The sequence below is a fragment of the Chlamydotis macqueenii genome, chromosome 3 (genome assembly GCF_036417535.1).
Source record: "Chlamydotis macqueenii isolate bChlMac1 chromosome 3, bChlMac1.mat, whole genome shotgun sequence".
Classification (NCBI taxonomy): domain Eukaryota; kingdom Metazoa; phylum Chordata; class Aves; order Otidiformes; family Otididae; genus Chlamydotis; species Chlamydotis macqueenii.
Window position 1 is genome coordinate 23,850,469 of NC_141558.1, and position 27,210 is coordinate 23,877,678.

General features: G+C 34.2%; 1 protein-coding gene across 1 annotated transcript in view; it reads right to left on the reverse strand.

Moving 5' to 3' along the window:
* Window positions 1–27,210, reverse strand: part of CSMD1 (CUB and Sushi multiple domains 1) — a 1,203,024-nt gene that overhangs the window by 306,858 nt on the left and 868,956 nt on the right. Inside the window, exons 11-12 of the mRNA XM_086744017.1 lie at window positions 19,122–19,225; window positions 12,409–12,521 (exon numbers count right to left, since the gene is read on the reverse strand). Coding sequence (XP_086600143.1) covers window positions 12,409–12,521; window positions 19,122–19,225 — 217 coding nt within the window. The remainder of the gene's footprint in view (window positions 1–12,408; window positions 12,522–19,121; window positions 19,226–27,210) is intronic.

Genomic DNA, 27,210 nt, shown 5'->3' on the forward strand with positions numbered 1-27,210 from the left:
AAAATAATACTGTATTCTTCTGAAGTATGATTTTTCTTGCTTCACTGGGAACCATAGTGGTCTATAAAAATTAAGCAGCTGCAAAATTACACATGAACCTTCAGTACTATAAGGCAAATAGTTTCAGTTTAGGATAAAGAACCAGACATTATTGAAGGTTCCTTCTTTTCCATAGAGAATACTGTTTTAAAAATAGATAAAGAGCTGGTAGTACAAATACTTAAAAAAAGACAAAATGCTACTGTTTACATAAGTAGACAGTTCAGCTTTCTTTGAAATGTATGTGTAATGCTGGTTTCTGATCTAAATAAAATGGTGAAAAATTATGGGAATTTAAAAACACAAATGGAGAAACCCTTATACAAAGAGAAGGGATAGAGAGACATGCTCAGGATTGCAGAAGAGGACATAAGTAAAAGAAAGATATTATACATATGATTCCAGCAAAGAAACATGGGAACAATTACTGAAAGTGAAAATGATAAATCAAAACTAATAGAGAATAACATTTCAGATAACACATAATTGGATAGCACATAATTGTAAAAGTGTCTATTAAAGCTAAAATAATGTTGACCTAAAGCTAAAAACTGGGTGGCCTTACCTGATAATTTTCTAGATTATCACAATTTTATCATTATTCCAGTAAATTTCTGCAAAGATAGTTTACAGTACAATTTATTATCAGTCTCGAACTATAAAGACAGAGGGCCTCCTTCACAGGTCATATAGTTCTCAGCAGCATTCTAAAAGATTCTCACAAATTCTCTGAAATGTTTTGTCCTTGCTGTTATCAAAAAGGCCACAGATCATACCCAGCAGATTAATTTTTGTTGTTTCTACCTTATTGCGTTCTGTATCATATTAAAAAACAAACGTGACCTTAAGATCAGATAGATGGAAAACCAATAGAAATTTTTTTATAAGTCTATTTAAGCTGAGAAATCACTATCATAGCATATGGATAACTTGTTGGTAATAATAACATATCATATCATATCGTATAAAAATCCTTGAGAATAATAAACCAATTTGAGAAGAAAAATAAAATCAAGCCTTTTTGACAAATATGGTTTTTACATTTGATATTTACCATGTACTTAAATATTCCACTATAGAATCCAGAAAAATAAAATGTTAGTCTGTTTACAATCAATTTTACATGTCTGAGGGTAGATGCAGACCAAATCTGAACAAAGATGAGGAAGAAGCTTTCTTTTACTTGTTGCAGAAAAAATTATGATATCAACTAAGTGACTGATGAAACAGCAGGTGAAATTCATCAATAATTGTAGAAAAATAAATCTGTAAAAATATTATGAGTTTGCAGGCACAGTGATAGGCTCTGAATTGACAGATACCACTCAGGAACAAGAACTCTGGCATACAAAAGACAATTTTATGAAATTGTAAGTTACTGAAAATGTTAGGAATTGCCAGGAAAGGAACAGTAAATAAAACAGGAAGTAGTATTCTGACATTACACAAAAACATATTTCATTTGCAGATTTAATATTATTTGTAGTTCTAGCCCTCCATATAAACATTGATACAACAGAACTAAAGAAGGAAAATAAAAGACCAAAGTGACAATTTCCGAGGACTAATAAAATAGACCGGAAATATCTTTTTTTTGGGAGGCAAAATATATGAGTTTAAAAAGCGATTGCACAAAGACATTGAAGACAATCTTACTGAGAGACAAAGAGAAAGTACTTGAGTCATGCATAACTGGAAAAAGGGAAAGTACTCTGGAATTATCTCTGTCTCCTGATTTATCACTTTATACTTAACCATTTTTTCCTTAAAGATTCATTATTGTCTAGTATCAACATGCTATGGGCTTTCAGTCTCACTGTAGATTTTTATTCTAATGTTTTGTGATAAGGAGCATCATATTGTTCAGATTGCAGAGTTCCTGTTTCTTTTCTGACAGAAAGAGTAGAGCCTATCAAGCCTGAGCAGTTGCTTGGACAAAAGGTAGCCCAGATATGTCTTAGGGAATGCAAGTTAGCATGTTACAGTGGCAAACAGGAAGTAAAGTGAAAAGCAAGTGTAGCTGCCTCAGAAATTATCAGAATAACATAAGGATGAATCTTATGAAAAGGTAAAGCATGGAATGAGGCAAAAGACAATAAAAGCACTGTAGAAAAACATTAAATGTAAGCAAAAGAAAAATAGCTAGCAGGAAGGGAGAATGAAGAACACCTTCTTCACTTTTCCGGGGGGGGGGTGGGGGGGGAAGGTAGATAACAGAAGTTTAACTAAAATTAAGCAAAAGGCAGGACAGGAAGAGAGCAGGTTAAGGGCTATTTAGAAAATGCAGACATATTCAAGGGAACAGGGCCTAATTAAGTTCACATTAAAGTATTTAAACTGAAGCAGTCTATGAACTATTAGCAATTATCTTCAAGAACTTATGGAGAACAAAGGAGGTCCCAGATGACTGGACAAGGTCATATGTAATAATTGTCTCAAAAATTGGAGAAAAGAGGACCAAAGGAACTATAAAAATGCATATATATATAAAATCTGTCCCCTCAAACTGGGAAAGTGATAGGCTTTATCTTCTTTTGCAACAGAATATCCTTGAACATTTTTACCTAAAATTATCTTAAGTCTTGCCAAAAAAAGACATGGTAGTTGTCTAGAAAGGAACCAATGAGCTACCAATATTTTAAACATGCAATTAAATTGAACTGTGTAATTATAGGAGTGTAATGCCAACACTGATCCTAAGGAAAGTAATGGAACAGCCAACATAGGAGTTTATTTCTAAAGGTTTAAAAGATTAAAATGTAATTAACAATAGATAATATATATTTTTAGGAAAATTGGTCATGTCATACAAACAGTATGATTTTTACATTATAAACTTGGTTGACACAATATAATTGGACTTCTTTCAACCATTTGAATTAGCAACATGTGACATCCTAATTAAGAATTTGCATTAAAGAAAATCAATTTAGCACATATTAAATGGATTAAAATTAGATAATTATATTATCTCAAAGCATAAATGTGAATAGAGAATTATCATTAGGCAAAAGAACTGCTTCAACTAGTTTAGTATATACATTTTTTTTAGCCCAATTCTAACAATTTGTATACAAATGATATTACAAAAATAGTTAATCAATAGCAGCCACAGTATTTTCAAGATGCTGTAGCCCTGTGACATATATTGCAGGTGTGCATGTCTTCTTGTGCATATGTATCCGCATAAATACTGCTTTTTCTCATAGTCTTCAAAGGAAAAAGCAAACATCAAAATTTCAAGCCTATGGCAGCTGATAATTCTGTGAAATAAAATTAATTTTAGATAGAAGGATCTTATTTTCCCTCAGTAGCCACTTCCGTATCTTACAATGAGTGTTTCTCCTCTTTAAAGACCAGGACTAATTAGTCCAGTTTCACCAAATAAAACTGAAGATTAAAAGGGATGTCATACATGGGATATATTGGAGCTTCAAGATCGAGATGCTCTCAATATAGGTTTTAGAAGCAGTCACTATTCAAATGAAAAATGTTAGATTTGGAATATATCAATGGATACAGAGAAAGAGGGAGAAAGATATCTTGGTAGTATTTCAAATAAGAAAGGTGATTAAACTGAAATTGAATGTATATTACTGCAGTATGGACTTCGAAATTACTTAATTTTAGAAACATAGAATCATAAAATCATAGAATAATAAAATAGTTTGTGTTGGAAGGAGCCTTTAGAGGTCATCTAGTCCAATCTTCCTGCAAAACACAAGGACATCTCCAACTAGATCAGATTGCTCAGACCCCTCTCCAGGCAACTTGTTCCAGTGCTCCACCACCCTCAGTGTAAAAAAATTTTTTCTTGTATCATTTGAATCTGCCTCGTTCTATATTAAAACCATTACTTTTTGTCCTTTCACAACAGGCCCTGCTAAATGGTTTCTCCCCATCTTTCCTGCAGGACCCCTTGAGGTACTGGAAGACCGCTATCAGGTCTCCCCAGAGCCTCCTCTTCTCCAGGCTGAACAGCCCCAACTCTCTCAGCCTGTCCTCATAGGAAAGGTGCTCCAGCCCTCTTGTCATCTTCGTGGCCCTCCTCTGGACCTTCTCCAACTGGTCCATGTCCTTCTTATGTTGGGGGCTCCAGAAATGAACACAGTACTGCAGGTGGGGTCTCACCAGGGCAGAGTAGAGGGGAAGAATCACCTCCCTCGACCTGCTGGCCACGCTTTTCTTGATGCAGCCCAGGATGCGGTTGGCCGCCTGGGCTGCAAGAGCACATTGCCAGCTCATGTTGAGCTTCTCATCCACCAGCACTCCAAGTGCTTCTCCTCAGGGCTGCTCTCCATCCATTCTCTGCCCAGCCTATATTTGTGCCTGGGATTGCCACGACCCAGGTGCAGGACCTTGCACTTGGCCTGGTTGAACTTCATGAGGTTGGTATGGGCCCACATCTCCAGCCTGTCAAGGTCCCTCTGGATGGCATCCCTCCCTTCCAGCGTGTCGACGGCACCACACAGCTTGGTGTCGTCAGGGAACTTGCTGAGGGTGCACTCTATCCCATTGTCCATGTCGCCGACAAAGATGATGAACAGGGCCGGGCCCAGCACGGACCCCTGAGGGACGCCACTCGTGACCGGTCTCCACATGGACATTGAGCCGTTGACCACCACTCTCTGAGTGCGGCCATCCAGCCAACTCCTTATCCACCGAGTGGTCCGTCCATCAAAGCTATGTCTCTCCAGTTTAGAGAGAAGTATGTGCGCGACAGTGTCAAATGCCTTGCACAATTCCAGGTAGATGGTATCTGTTGCTCGTCCCTTGTCCACTGATGCTGTCACCCCGTCATAGAAGGTCACCAAATATACTTCATTTATTTTATGTGTTAAAACTGGTATTGCTAGAATAGCTGCAAAGCATTCATTGCTTTATTGTGTCTTTAAACTGTAATGATTTTGTTTTAAAGTAAATAGTATTCTGCTTTCTAAAAGTTCTTTAAGCACTAAGTCACTCTTTGGACACTGAAAGGAAAAATAAAGATCCTTTGAAAACACTATACTAATATCAAGCCTACAAGTGAATTGTAAGGGAACTGCTCTTTTAAAATCTTTCCATGAAAGGTACATAATTTCCTACTCAAGAAAGCATTGACCATGGCTATGCTGTCCTGTAAAATTCAGAGGAGAGGGGAAGGTACAAAGAAGTAGAAGAGTGGTATCTAATTATCCCCCAAAATATTAAAAGTGCCATAAAATGCATTATTTTAAAGCTTCAATATTGTATTGCAGACCAAATCTGTGAACAATGAAAGTAATTTGTACTGCTCTCCAAATTTCATTCCTTTCTGAAAATATACTATGTTATTTACTGCATTAATATGTTTTTCACCTACAGTCAGCATGTATGTTGTGACTTCATCTGCACAAATACTCCATTTAATGTAGATCATTACTCTTTGCACTTAGAGATCCTCACTGCACAATGTTCTATGAGCTATGTTCAGAACACTAAGACTGCAGATTTTAGAACATCCGTTTTTCTAGTAAATGTCATTAATTCTTTGTAATTAAAATAAAATCAAGTAATACTGTACACTCAGAAGTGTTTAGATGCAAAACAGAGCACGTAAGCACACACAATACTAAATTAGACATCACTATAGCTTTTTTTTAACTTAATTCAGTAATTCACATATTTCATAAAGTATCTGAGTGGACTACCATTTTTAATTTATTTTTTAATATATAAATAAATTAAATAAAATTTTAAAAATAAATTAAACAAATAAAAATAAATTAAAACAATTAAATAAACAAATAAATTTAGAAAGCCTAAAAATTGTTCTTGAAAATGTTTTGGATTATGAAGTATTGTTTTTCTCAAATTTCATAGTTATGTAAAGATAAATAATTATTTCATCCTGAATAATAATAACCCACGTGAATTTAAATTGCTAACAAAACAGAAGAGCAATGTGAAAAAGCTGCTTTGGAGGATATGCTGACTTTATAACAGGTGGAGGTGTTTGCATGTCAAATCAATTTCAGTCAAAGTGTGAAATTAATGTCTGTTTATGAGCTGAATGGATAAATCACACAGCTGGTAGAAGGACATAGAAAGAATAAAGTACAGAAGAACTTTGAAGCAACTCTTCAGTGAAATAAATCAATTATTTACAGAGGATCTTACTAATAGATATCTGTGCATCTTAATGAAAATCTTCAGTTGTTGCTTAATATTTGCCATAGATCTTACTTCAGTAACAACTGCCAGTACGAATTGTGTTTTTAACAGTATTTGGGACTCAAATTTAATTTTCCATTTGAAATCATGTGACAGTAGGAATTATTTATATTTGGCACTTGGTAATCAGTAAAGTGACATTTAAGAAATTCGACAAAGGCTATAATGAAGGCACAAATTATGCAGAAACTGTTTAATGACCCAAACCTGACTACATTTTTTATATTTTCATGGTGAAACTATTAAAAAAAAAAAAAAAGGCACATCAATAGCCTCACCAAAATCCTAAAAGCTCCAGTTAGAATCATAGTATGGAATCATAGAACAGTTTGGGTTGCAAGGGACCTTTAAAGGTCATCTAGTCCAACCCCCCTGCAAGGAGCAGGGACATCCCCAGCTAGATCAGGTTGCTCAGAGTCTCATCCAACCTGGCCTTGAACATTTCCAGGGATGGGGCATCCACCACCTTTCTGGGTAACCTGTTCCAGTGTCAAAAATTTCTTCCTTATACCCAGTCTGAATCTACCTCCTTCTATTTTAAAACCATTACCCCTCATCCTATTGCAACAGGCCCTGTTGAAGAGTTTCTCCCCATCTTTCCTGTAGGCCCCCTTTGAGGTACTGAAAGGCTGCTGTAAGGTCTCCCTGGGCCTCCTCTTCTCCAGGCTGAACAGCCCTAACTCTCTCAGCCTGTCCTCATAGAAGAGGTGCTCCAGCCCTTTTATCATCTTCGTGGCCCTCCTCTGGACCCTCTCCAACAGGTCCATGTCCTTCTTATGCTGGGGAGTCCAGTGCTGGACGCAGTACTCCAGGTGAGGTGTCATGAGAGTGGAGTAGAGGGGAAAAAATCACCTCCTTTGACATGCTGGCCATGCCTCTGATGCAGCCTAGGATGCAGTTGGCTTTCTGGGCTGCAAGCGCGCATTGCCTGCTCATGTTAAGCTTTTCATCCATGAGCAGTCCCAATTCCTTCTCCTCAGGGCTGCTCTCAATCCATTCTCCACCTAACCTGTATTTGTGCCTGGGATTGCCACGAGCCAGGTGCAGGACCTTGCACTTGGCCTGGTTGAACTTCATAAGGTTTGCATGTGCCCATCTCTCCAGCCTGTCAAGGTCCCTCTGGATGGCATCCCTTCCCTCCAGCGTGTCAACCGCATCACACAGCTTAGTGTCATTGACAAACTTGCTGAGGGTGCACTCTATCCCACTGTCCATGTCACTGACAGAGATCTTAAACAGGGCTGGGCTCAACATGGACCCCTGAGGAATGCCACTTGTCACTGGTCTCCACCTGGACAGTGAGTCGTTGACCATCACTCTGGAGTGCGGCCATCCAAGCAATTCCTTATCCACCGAGTGGTCTATCCTTCAAATCCATATCTCTCCAGTTTAGAGAGAAGGATGTTGTGCTGGACAGTGTCAAATGCCTTTCACAAATCTAGATAGATGACATCAGTTTATCGTCCCTTGTCCACCAATGCTGTCACCCCTTAATAAAAGGCCACCAAATTGGTCAGGCACGATTTGTCCTTAGTGAAGCTCTATTGGCTGTCACCAATCAATCATGTTGGTATTAATATTGTTTTCATCCTTAGGATTACACTTTATGTACACTACCTCTATTTATTGTATCTGTCATGTTGTTCTTTATATAAACAGTAATAAAAAAAAAAAAAAAAGAAAAAGAATCAGTCAGGTCTTAGAGTCATTGCATGGCGGGGCTAGAATTTAAGTTACAGTTCAAAAAAATTTTTTCAGTAAATAGTTTACTTGTTTAAAACAACTATACTATGGTCAACCAAAATCAATTTAATCGGAGTGCTCAGAAGATATCAGGCCATGTTCTATTGCATATTTAAAACTTATTCAGACTGAAGCAACTTCAACAAGGGAGACTGGCAACAGCATTCAACAAGATTACCATTCAGCATGGGTATGTTATTCTTCCAAAAGGTGACATACAATAATTTCAGATACGCCTTTTGCATGCAGAAGAAGAAGACTTTTGTAAAGTTACTAAATACTCAGGTAAAAGAAAATAATATGTCTGAGATACAACTAGAACTTACACTCCAGTCTTTTAATTCCTTTATTTTCTAAACATGTCTATAACTGAAATTCTGAAAACTGTCTTAATGACAGCCTATATTTATTATTTTTACTCTTAATAAATTTCCTTCCATTTTTTTGTTTCTGTAAGAAAACTTGAAAATTTTATCTTTAACAGACCCCTCTACACAAGTAGCTACATATACAAGTATTCACTGAGAAACTGTTCCTCCCTTAATCCGCTAGGCTAATTGTAAACAGGATTAAATTTACTATTCACATACAAGATCTGTGATGCATATCGGTTCACTTAAAGGCATCAATTCATGCCATTTTTAGGTGGTCATACTAATGTAGGATAAGTGCAATGCATCATCAAAATGCTTCTCTATTATATAACAAGTGATGGAAAGCTCAGCTAAGCTAGAGTAAACATTTTATATAAATTGCAGTCTATGACACTTGTAGATAATAATATAAAAATGTATTTTACTGTAATAGATTCAAGGTCAAGATTCAGTCCGCCAATTGTAAAATACTGAGAAAGAGGGTGAGGAATCATGTTCTAATACTGAGCAAAACTCAGATTTTTTAATAAAAGAGATCCAAATAATAATGTCCTTTACTTTATCTCTATAGACTATGTATAAGCCATCAAAGCCTGCAGTTTGTTTTCTTTTTAGCTCACTGCAATCACAAAGACAGGGTCCCTGAGGACACATGTCAAAATTCATTAACTTTCTTGTCATTAAAATGAGATTCTATTTTTCAACAGGTTCTTTGACTGTTAAACAAAGGGGAAGAAGAATCATTGAGGTATCTTGTGACAGGAGAGAGGTTTAAGATTTTACACTTGGCCTAAAGCAGGAGATATGTTGAGAGTGCAGATAAAAGGTTGGTCAACAGTAAAAGAAGATAAGAAAATTCTAATAAAACTAATGAGAGCACTGAGGTAAAACAGAGGAAAAAGTTATAATTCAACTTCATATTAAGATCTTTACTACACTTTTGAGATTGTAAACATTTCACATTTTACAATTCTGGAATTAATTTTAAAAATTGCAAAAACACGGAATGACTCACAATTGGTTGCAAAACAAGACTGAAAGCCAGAATCAAGCTGTTAAATGATAACTATATGCTTCATAAGAGAGATGCCACTACTACTGCAAAATTCATAGTGTATATTTCAGGTGTTTTCACAAAGTCCCCAAAAGTAAGAGGTTGAACTCCATAAATGAAATAAGATCTCTTCAATAAGTTAGATAAATACAGAAATGAAAACAGACATCTTTAGATCAGAAATACCAGAAGACAAATGGTAGCAGAAAAATAACTCAGCAGAGTGATAGATTTATTTTTTTTAAGTTTTTCATAGAGGTACAATGAGATAAAGTTCATAATTTTGGATTGAGGAAAAAATGCAGTGTCAGATACACAAGTTGTGCCAATACTCTCTTTCCACTATATACTCACTATTTCCACTTTACGTAATTCACAAATGGATTCCATAAAGAAAATACATTATCTTAATAAACATGGTCCCTAGAAATTACATAAGTAGAAAAGACGAAACTGTGAAAGAAGACACAAAAAAGAGTGGGATTAACTTAAATAAACACTATCTCATTGCCCTCAGGCAACACGATATACTTGAGCTGTGTAACTGTATAGGCTGAATGTGTTGCACACTGGCTTGAGATACCTTAATGTATTAGCCATAGTAACTCTATGGGCCTGCATCTGCTTTTTCAGTCACAGCTCTGTAACATCTCACTTAAGCCATTGTGACAGTGTTTCAAGAGCCTCTGTGAAGGTACTTTTTCCTTGTGCTCATATTGCTATTCTCATGGCCGTGGACCTGCAAATCCCAGTACTGTTGCTATGGAGGATTCTCATGGGAACCAGTTGCCACCATCATGACAATCATCCTACTTTCTCCCTCTCTCCTTGTTTTGTAGATTTCAGTTCACATTAAAGAAAACCAAAACTTAAAAAAGTAAATAATATTAATTTAAATACTCAATAAATATTGTCCAATAATATATTGTCCTGGTTTCAGCTGGGATGGAGGTAATTTTCTTCCCAGTAGCTGCTGTGTTTTGGATTTAGTATGGCATTTGGTATGTGAAGAGCATTAATAATAGACTGGTGTTATTACTTGTCGCTAAAGAGGCTAAGGATTTTTCTCAGCTTCCCAGGTTTTGCTAACATGCAGATGCAAGAAGCTGGGAGGACTAAAACCAGTATAGTTGATCCAAACTGGTCAAATGAGGTATTCCATGCCATAAATGCTGTGGTCAGTGTATAACTGGGGATTGGCTGGTGAGCTAGCTTGCTTTTTCTCTCACTGTACAGGATTGTTCCAGGATCGTTTTCAGCTTTTCATTCCATGATTGCTGCTTAGGACAGTCTGTATTGGTCATGGAGTGGTGAGAAATCGTGCATTGTTCGTTTTATATATTTTATTATTCATATTATTATTATTATAATTATCTATATCTATCTATCTATCTCTCACTATCTTCTCCTTTTCTATGCTAGTAAACTGTCTTTATCTCAACCCACAAGTTTTCTTTTCTTCCTGATTCTCTCCCCCATCCCCTGGGGAAGGAGAGGGTGAGCAAGTGGCTGTGTGGTACTAGATTGCTGATTGAGGTTAAACCACAACATATATGCACACAGAAACTTAACAACCTATGAATGTACAACACTTGACCTAATTAGCGTACTCCAATCAGTACCATGAGTGGGAATAACCAACTGTGTGTTTGAGTGAGTCCCAAAGAAAAGCATATAGTACCATAGAAAAACAGTGGTGAAAATATAATCCTAATCACCATCATCACCACCATCTGCTTCAATGGAAAGACCACCTGTAGGATGACACTGGTGTGGAGAACCAACATTGAGTTTACTGCCTGACCACTGGGGAGCATTTTTCCTTCTTGCTCCTTTCATCATTAGAGTTCATAATATGCCATCAGCCACAGACATCACTTATAAAAACCTGTACAGGCAAGCCTTTCTTAATGTTCTTAGTGTAATAAATGTACAGTTTACTAAACCTGAAGCTAACATTTACATACATTTTCACTCTTTATGTTGCCTATTTTGTTGTTGAAACAGTAAGGTAACTACAGGTGAAATTAAATATTTAGATAGAGTGCTTCAATTTATGGAAAATGTTGAGGGAGAATGCCCACCCTTCTAATGAAGTTACTTGCAGTTACTGAACAATGAATAGTCTCTCAATGTTTTGCAGAATCTTTTGTACAAAAGTAATTTTGATTAAATTACTATCAAATCTTTTTCATCATATATGCCTGTAAGAAACTATTGAAAATAGTATTAATTGGTTTTGTCCTTATCCTTATGGTGAACAAATTGACATGGAAATTAACCACAAGTGATACCATATGTTAATAAGCAAGAGCTCTTTCTAGCTTAAGGTCTATGCAAGATATTATAATGGAGAATTTCCATACATGCATACAAACTAACAGATAGCAGGTATTTTTTACTAGAATGAATCGACTTGAAAAAGTATCAAACTGAAGCTCACAGTCAAGAAAAATTCAAGATGCTTATGTTGCCAAGGTTCTCATCTCTTTGAGACACAAGCAACACAAATGACACTTGGCGGGTTAAATATCCACAATCTTATACACCTTATTTATTTCCACAATCATATACAATATATCTGTTTTGTTGTTTTTGTTACATACTAATTTTGACTTAGGGCTGTTAAGATTCTTGGTGAGACATGAAAATAAGTTCTGTAATTATCCCACAAAAGTCTGAGAAAACTAACCATAATTTTCAAATAATATCCAGTATAAAGAATTATACAGGTCAGCAGAATGTAACATTCAAAATTTTTCAAATACAATAGAAATTTGTAGTTTTTATTGACCTTCAAGCAAAAAGCATTAGAAGAATAACTTTCATTGTCAGAATCTTTTTAGTTATTTTGTGGGTATTTGCAAATCCGTATCTCCATTAATTAACAGTAGAGACGATATCAAAACTCTAAATTTGTTAAAGGACTTTCTATTTGAAATAAATTTGTTAAGATATAATGAAGTTACAACATGAGTTTAAAACAGTTTATTTAGTTTGTACCTTGATAAACAGCTTTGAATCCTGGTGAGCCAATGCTGTCATCAGATTGTAAATGAAGCCACATCTGGTTGCTCATGCTCACAATAAGATCAGGAACAGTAGATCCAGTGAGTCTGTATGTAGGATAAATTGCAAAGTCATTTTCAGAGTCATAAATTACTACCACTACTAATACTAACAGTAATAAAAACCACAGCCTTATAAATTATGAATATAATATTTAGGCCTATTTGCAATATATTGCCCCAGTGTTCTGATAATCTGGTTTTTTTTTGATAAAATTAACTATATGCGGATTAAAACAATGTGAAGTCTTAGAAAAAATAGATTTTGAATGACTGCATTCACATCAGCAATGATTAAACACTTTTAATAAAGCTGCAGATGCCAAGGTCAGTGAAGAAGGAGGGGAAGTATAAATTTGCTCCCAGCAGAGATTCCCCTGCAGGCCGTAGTGAAGACCATGGTGAAGCACGCTGTCCCCCTGCAGCCCATGGAGGACCCCACGTCAGGGCAGGCAGATGCCTGAAGGAGGCTGTGGCCTGTGGAGAGCCCACACTGGGGCAAACAGTTCCTGAAGGACTGTACCTCATGGAAAAGGACCCCACACTGAAGCAGCACGGAGTTCATGAAGGACTGTAGCCCGTGGGATAGACCCCATGCTGGAGCAGGGGAGGAACGTGAGGAGTTCTTCCTCCAAGGAGGAAGGAGTGGCAGAAACAATGTGTGATGTACTGACTGCAACCCCCTGTTTCCCTGTTCCTACTGTGCCACTCAGGGGTTGAAGGAGGTAGAGATAATTTGAAATGAAGTTACACCCAGAAAGAGGGAAGGGGTGAGGGAAATTTGTTTTTTGTTCTCTCTTTCATTATCCTGTTTTGGTTTTATTAAATTAATAATTGAATAATAAATTGAAATATTTTTTCCCAAGTCAAGTCTATTTCGGCTATAACGGTAACTTCAATGATTTCTCCCTGTCCTTATCTCAAACCTCAAGCTTTTTATTGCTATATCATCTCTCTATCATTCCCTTGGATGGTGTAGAGAGTGAGTGAGAGACTGTGTACTTTGGTCCTGAGTGGGGCAAAACTACGACACCACCATAAACCCTTAGATCTTCTCAGTAATATCCTTTGTACATCTATAATTCTGGCATCTTAATGCAAAAAGATATGTCAAAAAATTATTAATCAAAAAAAGATTACTTGACTGTAGATTACTTCTTAATGGTGAAAAATGCCTACCACATAATCAGGTTCCAACACTGTATCTGAACAACTGTTCAGATCTTAGTGATAGCTATACAGTCTTTCAAAAGGTAGTGGTATATGTTGTACATAAATAGTGGCTGCATAATATCTAAGCTGATACCTGATATGAAAACAAAAAACCTCAGAAGAAGAGGACATCTGCCTTGAACTCCATGTAGAGCTCCATGTATCAGAAGCTTTGGGAGTAGAAGCTACTGGTACTGCAGTAACTATACTAGATGTAAGGAAATAGTAATGACTGTCTCTTTCATTTACACAGACTGTTTCGCTCAAATGTGTCATATACTGAATTCTCTGTCTGTCTTCAAACTCTCAGCCTTGACTATGATAAACAAATTTATGTGAGATAAATAAAAAGGATACCGTGCCAAACTCAGACAAGGTATCCCAGAAGGAGAATTTCTCAAGAAAGAAGCTACAAAGAAAACAGAAACCAGTATTTGAATTCTTCCACAAATGAATTATTTAAATGCAATCAACTAGATGTTAACAGTACTGCAACTTAAATGCAAAAATATAAGAAAAGGAGAGGCTGAGCAGAAACAAGGTGAGAACTGAGGAACCATGAGGCAAGCTATAGGAATCCTCTCTGTCTTGCATCGAAAAATATCATCCATCAAGGTTATAAACAAGTAGATGTACATCCCATATCTAACATTTTTTGTTTGTTACTCTGATATGTTTAAAATAAAAAACTTTAAATAATAAAATAAAACTTTAAAAAAAGTTTCCCATCTGAGTGAAATTGAATCTAAGTACTACTGTTGTAATGGCTGAGTGTGCTCTTTTATGGTCAAGAAGGTTCTTGGTTAAGACCTGGTAGTAAGTAGTTGACAGCATTATGATATAAAGGTGCAGAAAAGTAGGTGGAAAAAATTAAACCTATTATAGCTCAGCATAAGCAAACACACAAGTAGAGCTTAGCTTGGATAAGTAAGGAAGTTGATGAGACAGCATTATGTAGTGAAATTGTTCAGTTTGACCTGTGTTAACAGTAAGAATGAAAATAAAGCAGCTGGTTAGTCTGCAAATTTGAGTTACTTGTCATACTAATTAGGAACTGTACAGGTGGAAAAATAAAGATGCTAGGTTATAGCCAGAATAATTAATATATTATTGCTTATAAAATAATGATAATTGTTGCTAAAGTTGTGATATTAATTTAAATAAATAACATAGGTAGTCTATAAGAGGAAGATACCTCACTAGATAGTGAGTTACATAAACAGAAGTAGTTTAGGAGATGGCTGCAGAAATAGATATGCAGAGAAATAAAAGTGGAGAGTATATGTACATTTTGGGGATCACCTTCTGAAACCATAGTAATAAACATTACTTTCTACCTGTCTTTCCAATTAAAACACAACCAAAATACCAAGTCATAACTGTTAAGCCATGCTCTGTCCTATGCACTTTGCTATAAACAAAAGTTTGAGAGTTTTTAGTAATGAAGAAAAAAATCACTAGTGTTTCTTGACAATAGTGAAGAACTATTGGAAGACAACTGGAAATCTGTGGTTTTCCTACAAGAATTTCTTAATGACTATTCATATATGTAACCCTATTGCCTAATCAAGTAACAAGTGTTTAAATGGCTCTGTTTATACACAGTAACCTGATTTAATATACGAGACCTACATTGATAATTTCTAAACCTAAATAAGATGAAGTCTTTATTCAAAGTCTTTATGAGTAGTATGGGATACTTTTACTGTATATAAATGTCCATGTAACATGCAAATGAAATTAAATTTAAATTTAAATAAAAAGGCAAATAAAAAAACACAACAAAACTGAAAAAGGTGTAATCGCATCAGATAGCCAGAAATTTTTCATCATAAAAATAATCTAATAGATATGTTTAGGGTTTTTTTAAACTTGTTTCCTAGTGAAGTGATAACTATATGTTCGCACTACCCATACATCTGACTCTTAGTTGTCTAATAGAACTTGAATTGACCAATTAATATTAACCAAATTTGTCAGAGGAAGGAGATAATGAAGATATCTAAATTGACACAGGCTTAATGAAAATGTTGACCTTGATAACAGAGATACGCAAGTTAAGAAAGTTATCCTTCAGCTTAATGTCACCTGCCTTCAAAATGCCAATAGTCTTTCCATAGATGGTAGATATGAACCAGCCAAATTACATTATATTGCTTACTTGGGTTCATGTCTAGGGGATATAGGAAGAGAGCCAAGACTGCTGGAAGGGAAAGGGAAAGGGAAAGGGAAAGGGAAAGGGAAAGGGAAAGGGAAAGGGAAAGGGAAAGGGAAAGGGAAAGGGAAAGGGAAAGGGAAAGGGAAAGGGAAAGGGAAAGGGAAAGGGAAAGGGAAAGGGAAAGGGAAAGGGAAAGGGAAAGGGAGAAAACAAAACCCAAGAAGCCACAGAAGTAGAAATCAACAAATAGCAGAATAAGGTTTTTTGTTGTTGTTGTTGTTTGGTTTGTTTTTTTGGTTTTGTTTTGTTTAAATTAGGGTTCTCTGAGAATATCCCTGTATACAGAACTACATCCTTCAACTAGGAGGATGGTAGATAAGGTAGACAGGATGTTTAAGGAATGGAGGTGTGTCTGACAACACATGATGGTGTTGACTCAGAGTTTGTTCCAGTCTGTAATCATCTTAAAATCAGAACGTTTGCAAGTTCAGGAACTTGGAGACCAGCCATTCAGACAGATTGGCTGATGCTAAACTCATTTCATATAGAGATGCACAATCCTAGGTTATCTCTAGATGAAAGAAGTTAAAAATGTTGAGACAATTGATGCAGCTTTTGAAGTAATAGAGTATATTGTTTGTTGTACCTTCTCAGTGCTATTTCACGTGAACTTAATTTATTTTCCCACTTTCTTCCAAAAAATAAATTTGAGCTGGATAGTCTATACTTTTTTTTTCTTCCTTTTTAAATACTAGTATCCCTTCTTAGTCCCCTTTAGCCGCAATATTACAGCTTTAAGGCTACACAGATAACTGCTAATGGTTGAAAGTTTGGACGCTATAGAAAGCTCGTGCTAGGACCAATCATTTATATATTGTCATCCTTGTCAACTCCCTAGACTTTCTTCCCATCAAGTATTTAAAAGTTCTCTGTTTACTGACCTGCCATTAGCCAGTTTCCAATCTCCATTCAATGGATGGCTTATAAACATCCTGGCATAACTGAGCTTGTCCTAGTTTGAGTACTAAGTTTACAATAAACCACTCAGAAGTAGTTACTGCCTTGAGGGCTCTAGCAGCTGAGAGCTAGAAAATTTTGCATGGCACTGAGGCTTGTGTGTTCACACATGACAATTTCATATGGAGGGAAAGTTTCAAATCACTTAGAAATTACGTTTGGATTTAGAAAAGTATTTATTGCATATTTAGTTCAAACTAAATTGTAAAAACTATGAAGCTTTAGAATAAAATGCATTAATTACGACAGTGATATTTTGTAGAATTTCTGAAAAAAATGCTGGCATTTAAGCTGCCAACAGAAACTCACTCAGCATAAGAAAAGCTATATTATTTTTAAGAGATCCTGAGAAATTCTAAATTAAATCTAGCTAGAAAAGTCTTTGCTATAAGCTACTTCATTCCCCTGAGAGGAATAAAAAAATACAATGTGTTGCTCAAACCTCATTAAATATAATAGAAGTTATTGAAACCAACTATTAGAAAATTTTGATAAGAAAATAACTTTGACATTAGGTTATGAGCTTTCTCATAGTAATGTAGTCTACAAGTGCACCTAGTGTTTTATGCGGAAACTTACTTCACATCCATAGAACACTTTTCTCAAATACAAGTGAAAGGGAGCACATCAGTGATGCACTTTAAATGTAATGTATTTCATAATGCATGATAAAATCTAGTGTTTAATGACTTCAAAAAAAGTGTCATACTAGAAATCCAGATTCATTACTAATTATTGTGGCACTGTTGTTTCATACTTGGGCCTTCCTGTATTTCTACTGTGTTTAAGTTATTAATCATTTACTGACTCAAATGATTTTCAGGGTAATGCTAATGTGCAAAGTATTGCAGCCCAAAAGGCAGATAAATTTAATTGCATAGACCTGGTTTTCATCAACAATGAAAAGTCTCCTTTTTCAAGTCTTCTCTTGTTAGCTTAAAGCCTAAGCTCCTAAAACAGGATTTTTTTCCCTTATTTTCTTTTTCAAGTATTCAGAATATTGAATTAAATATACTCAACAGCTAGTTGCCATTGCAACGCAAGAAACACATGCATCAGGCAAATAATCCAATAATTTTCCAGTCTTAACTTTTAAAACAAATGAAACTAAAGGTTTTCTATGTACTTTGATATCATAGGCCATTAATAAATATTATAGATTAATAAACAAATACATATAATGAAGTTATTGTCCTCAGACTTGTCCCTCCAAAAAATTCTAATTAAGTTAAAATAAATTATTTGAGTGTTAAGTACACTAATTTGTTAGAATTATGTAAAAGTAACATTTCAATAATTTATATGGATTAAAAGAACCTCAAAATATAAAATTACTATGGATTCTTTTTATCAAGTACAATACGGTTTTTATCCACTAGATTTCTATGCAATGTCAAGTAATGCTATTAAATAAATGCTGCTAGTTTATCTTATTTAGTCATTGCTGATTTATTAACCTTGTAATTTTGTTTTGTATTCTTTGATCCATATTCATATGCTAACTTAACTCTCTAAAAGCTAGAACTAAAATATCTTGTGACCACAAGCTCCCATTATGAAGGAAAGAAAATGAGCATATGTAATCAAAATGGTTAAGGTAGATGAGATTTATCAATCTGTACAGGATTCTATGCTTTCCATTAGACCAGATAGTATTAAAGACCTATATCTTAAGATTAGCTATCTAGCTTGGAATTTTCCTTCAAATTTATGTAAGGTCCTACACTTTCTACATATTACATTACATTACATTACATCATATTATATTATATTAATCCATGAAGCATATTTAACTTGACTGAACAGTGGTCTATGTTTGTTATTGAAAATTTTGATCAAAAATTCATTTTTAAGTATAAAAATTGTGAAATCAAGAGATTACTTATCTTACACACATTTTATTTTCTGTTTGCTGAAATCCAAGCCTTCTTTTTACTCCTTTAATTGCTTGTGAATACAATCAGAGTTATACAGATAGATAATATTTGTTTTTAAAAAGAATTTCTGCTTTCAAATAAATCTAATCTCAATTCTCTGAAGTTTTTAGTCTCTGACATTAAAGCCTATAATGATGGTCCTAAAGATCTGGAGTGAATTTTGTAATGAATGATCTTCTTTGACAGTACTTCAATTTTATGCTTACTTCATGTAAACAAATTACATACTTTAAAATTACAAAGTTAAATAGATATCTCATGACCCAGAAGAAACAACATATGACAACAAATTTCCAAAGAAAATTTTTGAAGTCCTGTACTTACACATACAACACTGTTCTGGTATCACCGACTTTCCCAGCATCTCCAACAGTAAGAGTATCATAGCCTCTTTCCAGTTCAAACTCTTCAAAGGCTAGCTTTATGACCTATTAAAATTAAATAAGTCAATTATTTAAAATATACTCACAGGTTATCTGATGTGTTCTAGTCTTAAAAGAAATTATTTGGCTACCATAAGTCAAAACATGAAGCACTCATTCATTATTTTAATTAGTCCTATTAGATTTGAGAAAAATATATAGAAGAATAGAAGTGGAGAAACATCTATATTTTCTAACACCAAGAAGGAAGTCCTTGCTGTAGTGTTTTAGAGGTATTATATACTAAAGATGTCAGTCATCTCTAGCTGGTGATAATTGTTCTTATTATTGCTAAGTTATAAAGAGCTGCAAAACCTTTTTTTTCACTATAAAAGTTGTATAAAAATTACAGAATGTAACACTGGAAGTATATGAAATTAAAAACTTATTGTCTGTTGAATTAACCAATAACAACATGGCAGGTATGAACTGTCAATTCATAAAAAGGTGGAGGAGGCTAGCACAGAAATATGAAAGCAGAAATTTCCTTCTGTAAATTACTAACACTAAACTGTGATTTCAAAGGCTAACCATAAATTGCCCAGAAGATAAAAAATGTATCCCTCAGAATTGTTTGAAAAAGTATAATTTACTGAAACTATGATTTTATAAGATAAATAAATTGTGAAAATGGATTTATTTTTTTACAGAACACTTCTAAGACAGGCACTTTTTAGAGTTCTGTATTGGCGAGAAGTAGTTGCAGGCTACATGTATACATAGGCAGATATCTTGTATTTTGATAGCAAGGTTTCTGAGACAACTTGATATAAAAATGCAGTGAGTCACAGTGATTTTCCACAAAATTTTATCATTTTATCTTTGTACTAAATTTTGCAGATAACCCTGGGCAGACTTTCACACAATGTGAGCCATTGCATAAAAATGGAATTAACTTTTCTTCTGTTTTGTGGCTAAAAATATTTGAGTCAGATTTGGGCTTTTTGCATTGGCTGTATTATGATGCTATTTTGGCAGCAACATGTGAAAAACAATGGTTTCCATTCACTTAAGTTTATTTCTATGTTATCTTCAAGGTAGAATCAATTTTCTCCAAATTTTGGCCCTGTAAAAAGGCAGCATCCAACCTAAGATAGTTGTTAAACTTTCCCAATATTAAAAAAGAAAGCCAGCACATCTCATTTCTTTATGTTGGAATGGGAAGGGTCTAGTTCTATAGACCTCAGAGAGGAACTTACACTACTAGAGTAGATGAGGCTTACATTGAACTGTGTTGCTTCAGTTTCTAACCCAAAGAAACGCCTGTTGTTACTAAAATATCCATTAATCTAAGATAACATATTGCATCTTGCTATAGATTTATATCTTGTTTTTCATACCTTCCTTGGCCATTTCTGCTATTTGTATGTTTACATTTTTAGGAGTGTGCTAAAATTAACTCCAGGATTAGGACCCCTTGCATGTTTTCAAATTGAGTTAATATTTACAGGAGTGTCATTAAAAGGTAAAAAGGAAAGATGTTTAAAGAAAAGCTGATGATCCTAGGATATCCATAGCTGTGAAAAACATTATTAATCCTAATATTGGTATAATTCATCTGAGAATAGGTCAGAGATCTTGTATTGTGATCTAATACATGTCCTTTACAGAATATTTTGCAAACCTGCCAGATTTTGAGATAAAGTGTACTGCATTATCTACATTATGTTTCTATAAACACAAGAATTTCAAGAAATATTCTGTAGATAAAATAATACACATTTCCATCTGCTCCTGATGTACCTTCTGGTACTCCCTAGATTATAACAGTGGTTAACATGTAAAATTTCATTGCTAAATCAACATTAATAAATCCAAAGAAAAGCAAGACAAATATGTAGAAGTATCATAAAGGCACAGTTGTTTCTGGCAATAAAAATAACTACATATATAAAACTTTTACTTTTAATGTAACTTATTTTGTGTAAAGGAGGAAATCTGATAGAATATTCCATGAGAAAATATGGTAATGTATTATTTAAATGTGCTCCATTTGGTTAGACTCACAAACTCTTTTACATTACAGTTTAAAAACAAATGTGAATGTTCACCTCTTTAATAACAAAATAAGTTACAAAAAAGTAATTGGATATAAACCATAAATGAAGGATTTAAAGACCTGTTTAAGCATGTAGGAAATATCACAATAAAAGTTTCTTTATGGGAAATACATTGTGTGTGAAGAAATATTAAACACTATTAAAAAAAAATCTTTTTATCTTCACTTCCATGCTAATTGTTATTCTATGCTAACACATAAAATGTGTTGGAAAGATATTCAAATGGTTGAGAGTTAAGAGATCTGAATTAAATTTCTTTAATTTGATTCATAAAACCTATATTTTACCACAGAAACATTAAGCATCCACAGAATCACAGAATTATCAAGATTGGAAAAGACCTAAAAGATCATCCAGTCCAACCATCACCAATACTTCTCAGCTAAATCATATCCCTCAACACAACATCCAAACGTTTCTTGAACACCCCCAGTCTAATCATGGCTCTTTCTACAGTCAGTGGACAGAAAATGACATGCAGAACAGAAGTCACATTATCTGTCTGAAGGTGGACAAACTTGCCATTTAGAGCTACCCTTTCCATTGACTACATGACGAGTTTGGATGACTACGGAACACTAACACTTACATAGATATATTAAGATAAAATGAGTTCCTCTGTAGATAAAGCTCTGAATCATCAGAAGGATTTTTAAGATTTTTAGATGGAGGGAGGGTTGTTTGTTGATTTATTTTTGAGAAAGAAGATAAGACAATTTTCTATGGATACAAGTATGAATACAATGTGGGAAAAACTTCAAAGGACTAATAACAGCAAGAACAATATATCCATATGTGGTTAAATAATATTGATTTATATACTGAGTGGGGAAAAGAAGCTCCAAGATGCTTCTCCAGATTCAATGTTGTTTTGCAATTTAAAAAAATCCAGTAATAATAATCTGATCACCATCATTAAATATGTTTACTCTGACCTGATTAAAATAAAGAAAATAATTAATTTTCATTAAGAAAAATTTGAAATACAAAAATTACTTCCAAACCTATTATATTTGTTTCTGGAAGATCAATTATACTTCTTACAGAAGAATGATCCTGTTTGCTTTCTGAAACGTAGGAGACAAAATTCCCTTATAAGCAATTCAGAATGATTACTTATGATTAGATAAATAGACTGTGAAAACAAAAAAAAAAAGCTTAAAAATATGAGAAACCTAAGGAGGTATTATAAATATAGAGGAATTTCTCATAGAAATATGACCACAATACTGAGACCATGTCAAAGGTAAGTATGAAGAAGATGTATGTATGGGAACATTTTCTGAAATATGAAGGAGTTTTTTAAACACAACACTAAAGACATTTTCTGCAAGGATTCTTTAAGAAAATAACAGCATTTCTCTCTCTCTTCTCAGAACCATACAAATACAGAACATTTTAAAACAATAGGAACAAATGAGAATTTATTATAAATGTACCTCTTAGGCACCTCTTTTTGCAAGAATGTAAATTTGTAACTGCGTTTCAGTCACCAATGAAAATAATAAAAGAAACCTGAATTAAAAAAAATATATCAGAGAAAATGTTTTTTATTAAATAATATTTTAGGAACTTTCCAACATTTCAGGTGTTCACAGGAGACAGGTGGCAAACACAATTAGTGGAACCTGTAGAGCTATACTGGTTGCTAGCCACTAAATATTTGCTATATTTACTTCCCCACATGCCAGTAACTAAAATGGAAGCCTAAGGACATAACATACCTGTAGACAAGAAAGTGGTGTCTTAATTAGAACCTGAATCCCCTAGAACCATCATCCTTGTTAACATAGTCCAATAAATAGTGTGAAACTGGTGACTGTCTGTAATAGTTTTGGCTAATTTTCTTTGTAGCAGCTTGTATGATGCTCTGCTTTGGATTTGTGAAGAAAACAGTGTTGACAACACACTGATGTTTTAGTTACTGCTGAATGGTGCTTGCACAGTGTCAAGACCTTCTCTGTTCCTCACACTGCCCCACCAGTGAATCAGCTGGGAGGGGAGACAGCCAGGATAGCTGACACCAACTGGCCAAAGAGATATCCCATACCATATGATGCTGTGCTCAGCAATAAAAGCTTGGGGAATAAAGAGAGGGTGTTTGAAGTTATAGTGTTTGTCTTCCCCAATAACTATTATGTGTGATGGAGCCTTGCTTTCCTGAATACCTGCCTGCTGATGGAAAGCAGTGAATGAATTCCTTATTTTGCTTTACTCGCATGTGCAATTTTTGCTTTACCTATTAAACTCTCTTTATTTCAACCCACAAGTTTTCTCATTATTATCCTTCCAAGTCCTTGTCCCACTGGAGGGGAATGAGCAAGTGGCTGTGTGGGGCTGAGCTGAGTACCAAGTTAACCCACAACACTGCCTTACAAATGGCCAAGCTTGTTCTTGCACTATATGTTGCCTACAATTCCCCCTATAGGCCTTTCCACTTGTAAACACATTAAGATAAAGTCCAAAAAGAGATGAAGGTTTTTTGTTTGGTCAGTTGGGATTTTTTTTTCTTTTTCTTTTAATTACTGACTCTGGAATGTGAGAGGATTTATTTATTTTTTTTTAAGGAATAGGAACATTTGAGTTTTGAAAGGATTTTACTTAGAAGATACCAGCATGCTTTACAAAGGAGAGCAGTCCTTAATACGACAATTTTAGACTGAAATACAGAGCCATAAAATAATCTGGATCTGTAGGATTCAGATTCCTAATTAATGTCTCTGATCATTAGCTGACTCTGTTTTTCTTGAAATGATATGAAACTGAAAGGTGCCACGTACAACTACATTTGTTCCTGGTGGCATTTTTTTTTTGTTTGTTTGTCTATTTTTACAAGAAGTTTTCTCAATTTTGGGCTTTTATGCAATACAAGAGGAGGATTATAACATTAATTATTACTTAAATATATATTTGGAAAAAAAAAAGGTGGGTTTTTTTTTACATTAAGTAGACACACAATATTTTATGTTTCTCCTAAAAAGCATTTTAAATATTCAGCTACAAGAGTCAATAACTATGTAATTATTACCTTAAAAGATAAGACGGATCCAAAATCATAGAAAATTAGCAGACTAGTTGTGATTATGACTTCAAAGAAGTACTGAAGCATTATTATCAATGTAAGAAAGCAAGAAGAGAAAGAGTGAAAATTATGACCTTCAAAACAGATTATCAGGTTGAAAAAAAGTATATTTATTCTTACATATAACAGGCTTGTTCATTTTCACAGTTCTGCCTAAATTTCCCTAATTGGTCAGACCAACCCAAGCTATGCCAGTGTCTGATGGAGAATGTCTAACATATATACATCCACTGTAAATGGATAGGAAAAAAATAAGAACATTAGTTATACCTGAAGGCATAAATGCTTGTGCCCATATATAAATAATGGGTATATATAATATCACTCATATCAAATTTCACATCCAGATAATGAAATTTTATTTAGCAAGAGCTTCCAAAGTTAGATATAAATCGTATTCCAATTGTAGATCATCTGCTGGTTTCCAGACAGTAAAGATGAGTCAGCATAATTTTAACCCATTAGAGGTAATAAATGTTGTGTCTATGCACATTTTCATCCTACCAAGGAATTTGCTTGAGATTCATTGAAGATATTTAATCTCAGATATAAAAAAAATACATACAGAATCATGGAATCATAGAATGACCTTTAAAGGTCATCTAGTCCAACCCTCCTGCAAGGAGCAGGGACATCCCCGACTAGATCAGGTTGCTCAAAGCCCCATCCAGCCTGGTTTTGAATGTTTCCAGGGATGGGTCATCAACCACCTCTCTGGGCAACCTGTTCCAGTGTTCTAACACCCTCAGTGTGAAAAATTTTTTTCCTACTAGCTAATCTGAATCTACCTCCCTCTATTATAAAACCATTACCCCTCGTTTTATTGCAGCAGGCCCTACTGAAGAGTTTTTCCCCATCTTTCCTGTAGGCCCCCTTGAGGTACTGGAAGACTGCTATAAGGTCTCCCCAGAGCCTCCTCTTCTCCAGGCTGAACAGCCCCAATTCTCTCAGCCTGTCTTCATATGCAAAAATGTTATCAATTTAGAAAACACAAATTGTTTTAAATATTTTTTCCTCTTAAATCAGTGAAATGATAGAATAGCTGATACTCTCGAGATTGAATTCTGTGAAGTGAAAGACAGCAAAACATTAATTTTTCTAATATTCCTTTATGAAACAAGTTATTTCTTTTGTCTTAAAGACATTAAAATTAAAACATTAATCACAGCAGTATTATTCATATTTTGACACAGGTACAGCTGTAATTAATAAGATACAGAATTAAACAGACCAACAGACAAAACAAAGTTTAGGCCAAAAAGAAAAGTCTATCCTGTGAAATTTTAATTCCTTTTGTTTTTGTTGAGTGACAGTAAATTTACCGAAAACACTTGTATTATTCTATTTCTTATTTTGAAGAAACGCTGAAGGCTTTTTGTACTACCTTTATCCAATAATTTCAGTTACTTAAAAAGCAATTATAAAAAGAAATGTGCTTATTTTTCAATATTGGCATTATGATTTATATTTCTCATTCTCAGGACCTTATTTTACTTTTAGCACCCATTAATGACTTGAAAATAAACCTAATAGCCACATCTGGTGGAAATTAAATAAAGATAAAAAGCAAATAACAGTAATAATAAATCAAATAATAGCAATAATATAAAATAAAGGTTGATGATGCTGTTTTAAGAAAGAAAGAAAAAATAAGAGTACAATCACAAGAATTTAAAAAAATAATAATTTTCATATCCAACAGTTTGTTTTATAATTAGTATTACCAGCTGCCTGCTCCATGCCCCAAACATTTCTAACTAAGTAAGCACAGACTCTCTTTCTTCCCATTGCTTTTCACTACTTGGATTGCCTACAATAACATAGCTTTTCTGCATTCCTTACATTGAATGTACTTGCCATATAAAACATAATAATTCCTCAACAAGTTGATTAAGGCTGGTTCATATGAGATCTTTAAAAGAAAATAATAGCAATAATCTTAAGAAAATAAGTTAATTTTGTTTATGTAGTAAAGTTTAAGAAGTCATTTGACACAGATCTTAGACTAGTCCTACAAGGAAGAACTTCCTGATAATGTGTAAGAATGGAATAGTAAGAATGGACATAGAGTGGCTGGAATCTAAAATTAGAAAAAAATACAGAATTAACTGCAAAAATGAGAATAATAAAATACTTGTTACTATGAAGTGCCATTTTAACTGATTTTGTAAAATAGTTCTATGACTAATCATGTCTTTAAGTAATTTAAATACATCTACGATAAGATAGCACATTACGATAAGGTAAGCACATTATTAAACATAGTTTTGTTTCTTGTGTAGAGGGACACACAAAAAAGCCCAAAACATAACGATAATTTCAGAGTTAACAGAGCTGCTACAAAATGTCAGTCAGTCAGATAAGAAGCTTGCTGGCAAGTTAGATTTTAATCTTCAGCAATAGTGTCTACACATGATGTCAAGTTTCAGTTTATCATCTTAACCATTAAGAAATTTTCCTTTTTCTCTTTTTGGCTTGTTTTATAAATATGCAAATATATTGCCATTTCTAAATACACAGAAGAGTATAAAGCATTAAAAGTTATTTTTTAAGTCAAATACCAAGCACAATGAAAATTTCGCAAATTTCCATGAGCCATATTTTTAATGAATTATCAAGCACTTTTTCTAAAATAATGAGCAGCATCCAATTGTGGAAAAGACACAGTAATGATAAAAATTAAATAAATACTTTTAGATTTGCTCTTCAGAACAAGGTCTGGAAATACTGTTCTTCGAATTTCAGAAAAAAAAAAAAGATCACAGTTAACATTTATTAAAAACAAGTTACGTATAAACTAAGAATACATGAACCGTCAGATAAGAGCTACAATTTAAACAAGGACTGAG